Source organism: Malania oleifera, chromosome 2, assembly GCF_029873635.1.
Source record: "Malania oleifera isolate guangnan ecotype guangnan chromosome 2, ASM2987363v1, whole genome shotgun sequence".
NCBI classification, from domain to species: domain Eukaryota; kingdom Viridiplantae; phylum Streptophyta; class Magnoliopsida; order Santalales; family Ximeniaceae; genus Malania; species Malania oleifera.
This window is the reverse complement of record NC_080418.1, coordinates 15,658,360-15,670,513: the sequence shown is the minus strand read 5'-3', so window position 1 is coordinate 15,670,513 and position 12,154 is coordinate 15,658,360. Positions and strand designations below refer to the sequence as shown.

Genomic DNA, 12,154 nt, shown 5'->3' with positions numbered 1-12,154 from the left:
TAAGGTGTGCTTTAAAAAAATAAAAATAAAGAAGATGAAAATGCTTTGGGGCAAAATACATTTTCTTAGAGAATCCTGGGATGCAAAATTCCACAAATGAACCAAACGTGCCCTTGAAGAAGCTTATTTCGTTTTCAGTGGCTTCCTAAAGAACACCGCAGTATATAAAAATAAAAAACATGCACTTTCATCATCATGTTTGATTATGAGACAATAATAGTCAAAGAATTTTGTAACAAATTAAGTACTGACAAAGATTTTATTTTACACGTCATTAAACTCGCTTCTTTAAAAAAATAATATTCATCTCTAAATAAAATTTTCTGAAGGGAAAATAAAATAAAATAGCTATATATATATATATATATATATTATTTTACACAAAATCCTTGAAAATTCCTCCTCCTCTCTTCCTATTTTTTTAATTCCCTTCATCATCTTTTTCTCGTACAGAATCTTTAATCCAAATAATGTGACCAAAATAAAAACAAAAACAGATATAAATAAAAACAATATGGATATCACTATCACACAAGCTTCATCAAGCAAATACATATACATTACGAAGCCTGTAAATTAAAACCCAAAGAACTTGGTAGACAATTCAATAACTTTGTGGATTCATCTGCTTAACAAAATTACAGAATAATCCATTTACAACAGCAACCTCATAATAATAAGTTAAATCTCATAATCACACCATCATTACAACCACATACCCACATGCATTTAAACTACAAAATACAATTGCATAACTCATCGAACCAACTTGTTTATTTATCCATGAAGTTGGGACTTCACAAAACAGTGCTAAAGCAAATGAAAAAGCCTATCATTTCTTTTCCCCCACCCACCCCCTTTCCTCTTCTTCCTTTCTAAAGTTTAGTCTATCACATGTTTCTCCAGTCTTTATGCATCACAAATTATAAAGTGCACAAAAAAATTCTCTTGAAATTAATATCCAAGGTCTCCAAAAACCTAGAATAACAGAAAAAATATGTCACTAAATTGATTCCAAAAATGTTGAAGACATGAAGTAGATGAGCAACGAGAATGCAGGATCCTTACCCCAACCTGCGAAATTCAACCTGGAAGCTGATGAGCAATCCAACACTAAAGTTTCTCCAAATGCAAAAGAAAAAACAACACCAGCACAATCAGTCTTGAGTCAGAAGTTAAATAGAGGTTGCGATTAGTAAGGATGTGAATTTTGTTTCATAGATTTAATTTTCTGGTACATAGTAACTAATAGAAATCGATCACATCAGCTACCCTTACATTTCTCCATTTAATGCCTCTTTCAAGACAACAAAAGCTCATTTGCTCCAAGGTGAGGGCGAAGGCAAACGCGAACCTCATGTTCTTCTGGTCCCACACGGTGTTTTGGCACCATGATCTCAAGAACGGTCCCTGTTTCATCACCATATGCTTCTAGCTTGGCATCATCCGGAATCCGGGTTGCAAGTGGGATTTCCCTTTTAAACTCTCCTGGAGGGCAGTGCTCTGGAGACGGATCAGTAAGCTTGAATGTTCTGTCTTTTCTCTGGATGAATGGCATGCAGGCTGTGCTCACAGATGATATCTTCACAACACCATGAGTAAGAGTGTTCCACCAAGTTACTTTAACCCTTTGAAGATCCGCAAAAGGCAAACTGACAATTATTAGATATCCTTCTTCATCCTCATAGATGGTCTTTGCCGCCGTAACAGGCCCATAAACGTTCCTCATTACTCCACTAAACTCATTCAACCAATGAGGTTCAACTGCATGCATCTCTGTATCCTGGACTCTATCAGAATGAGAATTAATAAGTAGACAATCTTCATCACTTCCATGCGGGAAGAAGTCCTTCCTCCTCTTATTGCATACTGGAGAGAGATCCATTCCACTGCCATTGACATGGTTGGATGGCCTAGTCGATAAATTCAGACCAGACCCATTAAGCAATTTCCTTTGATTGGGATGTGGGTTACTTTTTAATGGAGGAAGGGGCCTCTCAAGCTCAAACTCTGTGTTAGGTAGGTTCCTCCATGAAGAAAACTCGCTAGCTTCGGGTGGGACTGAGAAGTTCAGTTCCCTACCAGTAAGTTCCATCCATCTCTTCTGTTCCTCCTCATCCATACCCATCAGATTGGGTGAGCGAACAATCTCAATTCCATGTACGCACTGAGGATTGGAAAGCCCTTTGTAATGCTTCCGCTGCATCCTGTGAGATCGGACAAAACCCTTATCAGCACTAAACGGAAATGGACGCTCACCCTGGCGGGAGTGCCCATTCATGTAACTCCTCAGCTGCATCTTACCTAGGGCATTCTCCGGCCTCTCCTTAAAAACCCACATGTACATGTTCTCCATATCATGCTGAACTAAGAAAGAGTCAAGATTGAGATCTAACTTATCAAACCCAGAAACCCCATTACTGTCCCGGATAACCTTGCTTTTTGATTTCTCATTCAAAACAGGCTTGTAGTAATAAGTAAAGAAAAACCAAGCACCCCATATACTATCCAACCTCTTGGCAAATTTCCGCCCTGTCTTAGGGAGATTAAGGAGGACATCAGGCTCATTAATTTGAGGCCCAAGGCCAACCTCTAGCATATCAAAAGGGTCAGGATTCCATGATTGAGAAGGAGGACTACGCTCAGCCGACAGGGGAAGATTAATATCAGGCGGTCGAGATAAGATTACCTGTCGATTCATCTCTCTGTCCAATTCCTCATGAGAGATTGCACTTGAATCCATGGACAACAGTGTGGATGGGTGATGATTCTCCATGGATAGACTTGTAAGCAGATCTTCTCCCATTTTAACCCTTTCCCCACTCTTAGGAATCTTTTGTTTCTCGTGTGCGTGCTTAGGATTTTCAGACCCCTCCACGGTCAACAAAAGCACCTTACAACATACCCATATAGATATTTTCCCACAATAAACCCTAGACACATCTCAGCGGAACTATACTTTATCCATTCACTTCAAAAATCAATCCAAAAAGGAAGAATTTATTGACCATTTCTATCATAAGAATGAAAAAATTTCTATCAATCATTAAAAAGAAAGAGAATAATTCAGAAAACCCTAATCGAGAACAAGAAGAAAGGATGCCAACAAACCCTCAAAAAAATCTGAACAACTCTGAAAAGCTCAAAGAAGCAAACACACGCACATGAAGGTGGATAGATAAAGCAGGGATCTTCGAAGATACCTTATAAGATAGACTTCGAATCCAGAAGAAGAACAGAGATCTTCACGAGCAATCCTCATCGCCAAATAACAGCGAAAAGAGAGAGAGAAGATGAGAGGGAGGACAAAACAATGAGAAGAAAAATCGGTGACTCTGTCAAAACGACCGTTATTTGTCATGAAGAACGAAAACTAGTGAGCTCCTGACGGAGTTGTTGCCAGAACGCCGTCAGCGTTGTTTTTTGCCTAACGGCGACGGACGTTATAGTCCGTCCAGTATTAATCAAATTAATTCTAATTTTATATATAAAAAAAACTAAAATTTATTGTAAATGAAATAAAGGGAGAATTATAGAAAAATTAAAATAAAGAAATTTGAAACTATAAAAATTAGCCGTCTAATTTTTTAGAAATTAGATGTTATTAATCATTTTTTTTTTAATCTCCATTTTGGTTGTAAAATATGTCTTTATATAGACAAAAATTATATTGACATTCTAAAGGTCAATTCCATAATGAACCATTATGTGGGCATATCAAAAGTTATAACTTATTCTTAAGATAGTCATCCATATGTGTAATATACACGTTTTACAACACCTCCCCTTGGATAACTATATACTATGAATATGTCTCGTTAAAACCTTTGTTAAGGAAAACCCTATAGGATAAAACCTTAACGAAGGAAAAAGAGTATAATATTCATACTTTTCTTAAAAATACAATCAATTAAGAAATGTCCTTAAGTCGTCGCATTCCAATATTATGTACATGTTTTTTGAAAATTGAAATTGACAATGCTTTTGTGAATAGATTTACTGAGTTGTCACTTGAACGAATTTTGCAAATGTCAACATCTCCTTTCTTCAGAAGTTCGTGAGTGTTAAAGAACTTTAGTGAAATATATTTAGTCATTTTTTAAGGCTTCCTTAATGTTCTTGGGTTCATCTTGAGATAAAAAGGCATAATGGTTACAAATATTTTTTAATGAGGTTCTAGTGGTTATCCCTTTTGATGGTTCACCAAGGATTTGGTCTTTTAGGTGACTTTTAGCATATCTCCATTCTTTAGGTAGATCTAGATTTTCTATGATGTTTTCATTTGAATCTTCATTATTGTTTTCTTCTTTTATTTCAAGATCTTCTTCTTCTTGTGGCATGTCTTCTTTTTTATCAATCTTATATTTATAATTATTTGATTCATCAAACGTTATGTGTATTGATTCAATAATGGTAAGGGTTCTTCTATTATAAACCCTATAAGCTTTGCTATTTATAAAGTAACCTAAGAAGATAACTTCATCAGATTTTGCATCAAACTTTCCTAAATCATCTTTAGTATTAAGGATAAAACATTTGCATCTGAATACATGAATGTAGGAGATATTTGGTTTTCTACCTTTCCATAGTTCATACAGTGTTTTGTCTATACTTGATCTTATAGACACCCTATTAACAATAAAACAAGTTGTATTTACAGCTTCTGCCCAAAAGTATTTGGGTAGGTTATTTTCGTTTATCATTGTTCTTGACATTTCTTATAGGGTTCTATTCTTTCTTTGCACAACTCCATTTTGTTGTGGAGTCCTAGGTGCTGAAAAATTATGATTTATTCCATGTTCATTACAGAATTTATCAACCTCTTTGTTTTTAAACTCCTTACCTTGATCACTTCTAAAGCTTGTTACATTATAACCCTTTTCATTTTATAATTTTTTGCATAAGGTGATTAGCATGTCATAGGCTTCATCTTTGTTTGATAGGAATAGTACCCAAGTAAATCAATTATAGCTATGCAGGAGGAACTAAATCAATTTGAAAGAAGTCAAGTGTGGGAACTTATACCTAAACACAAAGATAAATCAATCATAGGAACTAAATGGGTGTTTAGAAATAAAAAGGATGAAAATTGGGTAGTTATAAGAAATAAAGCTACGTTAGTAGCACAAGGTTACAATCGAGAAGAAGGTATTGATTACGATGAAACCTTTGCTCCCGTAGTTAGAATGGAAGCAATTAGGATGCTCCTAACTTATACAGCCCATAAGGATTTTAAATTATACCAAATGGATGTAAAAAGTGCATTCTTAAATGGATATATAAATGAAGAAGTGTATGTTAAACAACCTCCAGGTTTTGAAAATTCAAAAACTCCAAATCATGTATTTAAGTTAACAAAAGCTCTGTATGATTTGAAACAAACTCTTAGAGCTTGGTATGAAAGATTAAGCAAGTTCCTACTTCAAAACAATTTTTCAAGAAGAAAGATAGATAGCACTCTATTTATAAAAACCAAAAATAAAGACATGCTTATAGTACAAATTTATGTTGATGATATTATTTTTGGAGCAACTCATGAAGAATTGTGTAATGAACTTGCTAAGTCCATGCAAAAAGAATTTGAGATGCGCATGATGGGAGAGTTAAATTACTTCCTGCGGTTACAAATCAAACAAGCTAAAGATGGAACTTTCATAAATCAAACTAAGTATATTAAAGACATGTTAAAGAAGTTTGATATGGAAGAAAGTAAACCTATAAGAACTCCCATAAGCACCTCAACTAGTCTTGACAAGGATGAAAAAGGGAAACAAGTAGATACCAAGCACTACCGAGGCATGATAGGAAGCTTACTTTACTTAACAACAAGTAAACTAGATATCATGTTTAGTGTATGTATGTGTGCTAGGTTCCAATCGGCTCCTAAGAAATCACATCAAATAGCAGTTAAACGAATCCTTAGATGTCTACTAGGCACACTCAAACTAGGCTTATGGTATTCAAAGGGAACTGAGTTTGAAATGATAAGCTATTTAGATGCAGATTTTGCTGGATGCAGAATAGATAGAAAGAGCACTAGTGGAACTTGTCATTTTCTAAGACATTGAAACTAGGAATAGCTTCCCAAGAGGGGGGGTGAATTGGTTTTAAAAAATTTTTCCTTCAGAATTAGTTCTTTTAAGTTGCAAATCTTAGAAACAATCACAATCAATCACAACAAGATCAAACTCTCAATTTAAGTAACAATATATGTGAAAATTTGCTGCACTCAGTTTAAGCCCTGTATCACAATTATTTTTCTTCTCAATGTTCAGTTTTTAAATAAACTTTTAGATTAATAGGTCAAGGATAATCAACCAACGTAGTCCCTTTCGGTTTCTGCAATCAATGCTGATTTATCCAAAACAAATTACCTTTCGGTCTATTTAACTACCAAACATTTAGAAATGAAATTTAAAACAACCACACTGATTATATCCTTGAAAAATAAAGAGTAGAGTAGAGAAAGAAGAACACAAGGATTTTTACGAGGTTCGGTTTCAAAATAGTCTACCTCCTTGCCCTTGGCCAAACCGCCAAAGGATTCACTACTACCGTTCCTTTATCAGTTGGAACAAAACCAATTACAAGCACTCCTTAGGTAAGGCTAGAGCCCGCCTTCTCCAAACAATCTTCCCTTGTTTGGTCCAACGATTCAACTACTCAAATCATCAACAAGCCCTATTACAAAGATAGAAAAACAATACGTACAAGAACTTGCTCCTCAAAGATCTGATTAGTAAAAGCTTAAAACACTAATGCACTTCAGTAAATTTTAGAATATGAATTTCAAAATGAAGCTCTTAGGAATTTATCACCGTGGGTATCTTTCAATGAAAGAATCAGCAACTTCAATGATCAAGCATAGTGAAATTCAGCAAGAACTTCTCTTAATTTCGAGAAAGGATGAGAGCAATATGAAGCACTTTCAGAATTTCAAAGTGAGAGAGAGTATGACAGCAGATTGTGAGTTCTTAATGATCTTGGTTATTAATTCAATGAGTCTTTAGGGGTATTTATAGATGTATAAAACCTCTTTGCTTGTTCCCCAAAGGATACTCAGACTTGTTTCCATAAAATAAACTTATTTGAGTTTCCAAATATTTGAATTTCAAAAATTATATCCATTGGAAAACAGAAAATTGCCGCGAGGCAGACGACTGTGAAGTCCTGACAGTCGTCTGTCCATTTAATATAACGGTAAGAATCATAGGCAGAAAGGTGGCAGTCGTTTGTCCCTTGAGTGACAGTCGTCTGTCATCAGAATATAAGGTGACAGTCGTCTGTCCATATGATGACAGCCGTCTGTCCATGTGAAATTTTGAGCCTTTTAGTAACATATAAGGTGGACAGTCATCTGGTGAAACTTTCACAAACTTCTCACTTTTCACTGACAGTTGTCTGTGGGAACCTTGACAGTCATCTGTCAGGCTCCTGTGTTTCAATTTTAAGCCTTTAATTTAGCCAGTCATCTGTCTATAACCACACAGTCGTCTGTCAATTGAATAAATTTCTTTCTTAGTCACTTTTTGATTTCTCTCTCATTTTTACTTGGAATATAGATTTGTTTTAACTTTGAAAACATGTTCCAATTTATTATCTTAAGGTCTCTTAGTCTCTTTGTCTAATGAGCTTCAAAATGAAAACTTTATACTTGAATAAACTTAGAGTACTTACAAAGACTTGTCCTAAGTTCTCAAAAATTCTCCTTTGCTCTTGAACTTTCTTTATTGCTAATCTTTGATCTCTCAGAATAATCTAAACTTTAATCTCTCATGTTGATCTTCTTTAATCATCATGCTTTTATGTTCTTCAGACTTTGATTCATGCTATATGAGTACCTTCAATATGAATTCCTAAGAAAACACAACACTCAACTAAAATATGTTAAATCGTACTTGTTTGTTAGCATCAAAATGGAGTATCAAACATAGTAAGGCCAACAACACTCATTAGTCTCCTGGTCTTTAAAGAAATAAAATTTTGTGGCATTATCCACAGCTGAAGCAAAATACATAGCAGCGGAGAGTTGTTGTGCCCAAACATTATATATAAAACAACAATTAATAGATTTCAAAATTCAATATCAATCTATTCCAATAAAGTGTGACAACACAAGTGCCATAAATATTTCAAAAAATCTGGTATCTCACTCAAGAACAAACATATTGACATAAGACATCACTTCTTGAGAGATCACGTACAAAACGAGGACATAACACTAGAATTTGTCAATACAAACAATCAATTAGCAGACATATTCACAAAACCACTCTCTGAGGAGCAGTTCATATTCATTAGACGAGAATTAGGAATGATGCATATACGAGAAGCAATTTAAACAGAAAATCTGCTTGGCAAGCGACTGCCCCCTGGGTGACAAGCGATTGTCATGCAACTGACTTGGTACTTTTCTTGGTTGACAGGCGCCTGCCTCCTCGTAGGAGGCGACTGCCTCGCGACGGGTAAAGGTTTAAAACCCTGTTATGTGTCCTTTTAACTACTCTCAGGCACCTGCCCCTTCTCCTCTCACTCCACAATCTTCCATTCCTACTCTTTTTCAAACCGATTTCTCTTCCAAATCCGTCTGAGATCCTGATTCAAACCCAACCTTTGCATCATTTCGCATAAAATTCTAGGGTTTATCAATTTCACTCTTCAAAACAAACATGCCTCGAATCAAATTGGTTGCTAACAAGGGTACCTCTTCCTCCACATGAATCAACAACGATGAAGTAGAGAAGTGCTTAGTAACTCCTCACACCAAAACTTTCTATAGAAATCAAATAGCTTCAGCAGAATCGATTCTAGGTAAAGTACTTAATGTTAAATTCTTCAATTTTGATTTTCCTGAAATCATAGAGCTTTTTAAGGAAATTGGATGGGAACGATTTATCACATATCAAGCAAAAGGGTATTATCGAAACGTAGTACGGATTTTCTATGCTAATATGGAGAAACTTGACAATGGGATAGAAACAAATCTCCTAGGGCAGAGTATTCATCTTACTCCCATATCTTTGGGAAAAATTCTTCGAGTTAAGCCGGGAGATTTAGAAGTACAAATTGTTGAAAAACAATGGATAAGGGCCCAAGGATTCACTCCAAAGGAATTTTTACCTCTTGTCACAATTGATACACCGATCTCCTTTGGGCATCCACCCATTTACAAAAAGCTGGGTCTCTACAATACTCCTTTTAAGGAACCCAAAACTATTATACTTAGTGATTCACATACCACTCAAGTACTTGGAAGTGGTTAGGTTGAATTGAAGTTTACTTCTGGAAGAGTATTAGTATTAAAAGATGTATACTTTACTCCTTCCATGAGAAAGAATTTGGTGTCAGATTTTCTCCTTAACAAGGCTGGGTTTAAACAAACCATGGAATCTGACCAATATGTAATTACTAAAAATAGAATATTTGTGGGAAAAGGTTATGCTTGTGATGGGATGTTTAAATTCAGTATTGAGAATAACAATATAGCATCTTCAAGTTCTGTTTATATGCTCTCTTCGTTAAGTTTTTGGCATGCTCGTTTATGTCATATTAATAGTAGATATGCAGGAATCATGAGTGGTTTGGGATTAATTCCAAATGTAGATAAGGATTTTGATAAATGTGAATCATGTAGTAAAGCTAAAATAACCAGAGGGCTTCATAAAAGCATTGAAAGAAATACCGAATTATTAGACTTAATTCACACAGATTTGTGTGAATTTGAAGAAATTTTAACTCGTGGAGGAAATAGATATTTTATCACTTTTATTGATGACTTTTCAAAGTTTGCGCAAGTGTATTTGTTGAAAAATAAAAGTGACACTTTTGTAAAATTTAAGAATTTCCTCCTCGAAATTGAAAATCAGTTCGGTAGGAAAATTAAGAGAATTAGAAGTGATAGAGGTCGTGAGTATGAATCTTTTGAATTCAACTCATTTGTAGAATCCTTGGGAATTATACATGAAGTTACTCCACCTTATTCACTTGAATCAAATGACATAGCTAAGAGAGAGAATAGAACTTTAATAGGTTTGACTAATGTCATGCTAATAGAATCAAGTGCACCTCCTAATCTTTGGGGAGAAGCTGTTTTAACTGCTTGTCATGTATTGAATAGAGTGCCACACAAACAGACCAAAGTTACTCCGTTTGAACTTTGGAAAGGGCATAAGCCTATTTTAACTTATCTCAGAGTTTGGGGTTGTTTAGCTTTTGTAAGGCTCATAGATCCAAAAAGACCGAAATTAGGTGCTAAAGCTTCTACTTCTGTTTTTCTTGGATATTCTATTCATAGAACAACCTATAGATTTTTAGACATTGAGAATAATGTTATCTTTGAATCATGCGATGCAATCTTTCATGAAGAGAAGTTTCCGTTTAAAACTAGAGATAGTGGGAGTAAAAGTGATAGTAATAATGTTGTTTCAGAGTCTAGCTCATCTACTCCTAACTTAAAGAATAAAAAAAAATTTGAGATTGATCTGAGAAGGAGTAAAAGAGCTAGAGTCGAGAAGGACTTTGGTCCTGATTAGTATGTCAATATTTTAGAGGAAAATCAAATTACCTTACAAGATGCATTGACATCGCTTGATGCGGTTTTTCTAGAAAAAGGTCGTGAATGATGAGATGGATGTAAAACCATTGGGTGCAAATGGGTCCTTAAAAAGAAACTCAAACCGGATGGATAAATAGACAAGTATAAGTCCCGCCTTGTAGCCAAAGGCCAAAAAAAAAGATCTTGATGTTTTTGATACTTTTTCTCTGGTTTCTAAAAGTACATCCATTAGATTGTTAACTCTCACAATAGAGTTGATTAGTACAAGATCAGCACAAATATACTTCAAAGTAAATCAATATAAAAAGATTGAAGCTCAAATTGAATTTAGATCACCAAATATATCTTCCAAGTATTGAAAGATTCAAACTTTGAAGGCTCAACTTTGGAATTTGTATCAGCAGCAATTCAGTAGTTGAAGTAGAATGAACACAAGAGAGTTTGAGAGCTTTTAGATAACTTTGATTGCTAGAAAATTTCTTGGTGTAGAAATCTTTGAAGTTTGGGGGTATTTATAGATGTTTAAAAGTAATTCCTTGCCCCCTAAGTTTACTTGGAGCAATCCTCAAGTTTTTTCAAAAGAGTAGTGCCCAAGAAATCCATTTAAAAAATCTTTCCATTGAGAATTTTAAAAATTTGTTCGAGTGGCAGTCGCCTGCCAGGTCGCTGAACGATCCAGAATATTAGAAGTAGCCTGCTGGAACCCAGGCAGTTGCCTTGCTTGACCACCCAGGCGCCTGGTTGTGCTCAAGCAGTAGCCTGGGACACTACCGCCTCTTTAAAAATTCTTTTTATAAATTGGGCAGTCGCCTGCCACATGTAGGCAATCGCCTGGCTGTTCAGCTTCACTTTATATTCTTTAAAAAACTTTTCTTCTTTTAAGACCTTATTTACTTTGATTTTAAAACATACTTTAGGGTTTTTAAAAAAAAAATACATTTCTAAGTTTCTTTTGATTTATAAGAGCTTCAATTCAATTTATATTGAAATTTACATGAAGTACTTATATACAGACATCCTTAAAACTCTATTCTTTTGATCTTCAAGTAAGTCCTTATTCTTCTATGATCATATATCATCTTTGAGCTTTTGATCATCTTTCTTTCTTGAACCTTTTGTATAGGACATTCATCATGAGCTTTATCATCCATTTGAGCTTGGAGTTTATTTAAGCTTTGCCTTCTTCCTGAAAGAGTTTCACTTGAAACAAACCATATCAAACTTATCGTGATTTGTTATCATCAAAATAAGAATTGTAAGCCTTGTTAGGCCATAAGAGGGGCAACTGTAGACACCCTAATTTTTACTAGGGGCTCCTAAAAAGACTCGGTGTAATAAAGTTTTACTTTGAATCATGAATAATCTAGATTTTTAAAAATTAAGACCCTAAGTCTCCATTTTTAAAAAAATGAGTCTCTTTGATTTCAGTTGGTTGAGTTCTTTAAAAAACTTCAAAAAATTGATTTCTTTTCTCTTTCCATTTGGAATTGAGTTTTATAATTTTCAATTAGAGTCCTTGATTTTCCAAAATAGAGTCTCTAGAATGTTCACATCAAGTTGTTAGATTTCTTTTTTAAAGTCACCTTGACTTTAGTTGTA

The 12,154-nt window shown here is 34.7% G+C and overlaps 1 protein-coding gene across 5 annotated transcripts; it reads right to left on the bottom strand.

Annotated features, from left to right (window-relative positions):
* Positions 1–576: 576 nt before the first annotated feature.
* Positions 577–3,361, bottom strand: LOC131149548 (uncharacterized). 5 transcript variants are annotated; one of them, XR_009135246.1, is made up of 4 exons: positions 3,204–3,336; positions 1,279–3,013; positions 1,069–1,113; positions 577–978 (listed from the first exon to the last, which is right to left on the bottom strand). XR_009135246.1 is itself a non-coding variant. In XM_058100091.1 (2 exons), exon 2 carries the CDS (start codon positions 2,804–2,806, stop codon positions 1,301–1,303), a length of 1,506 nt encoding a protein of 501 aa, XP_057956074.1. In that variant the 5' UTR covers positions 2,807–3,013; positions 3,204–3,344; the 3' UTR covers positions 1,193–1,300. The 5 variants fall into 5 exon arrangements, 1 of the variants encoding a protein (XP_057956074.1); XR_009135243.1 differs by having other exon boundaries at positions 1,069–1,122; positions 3,204–3,321; XR_009135244.1 differs by having other exon boundaries at positions 1,279–3,361.
* Between the last annotated feature and the right edge of the window lie 8,793 nt (positions 3,362–12,154).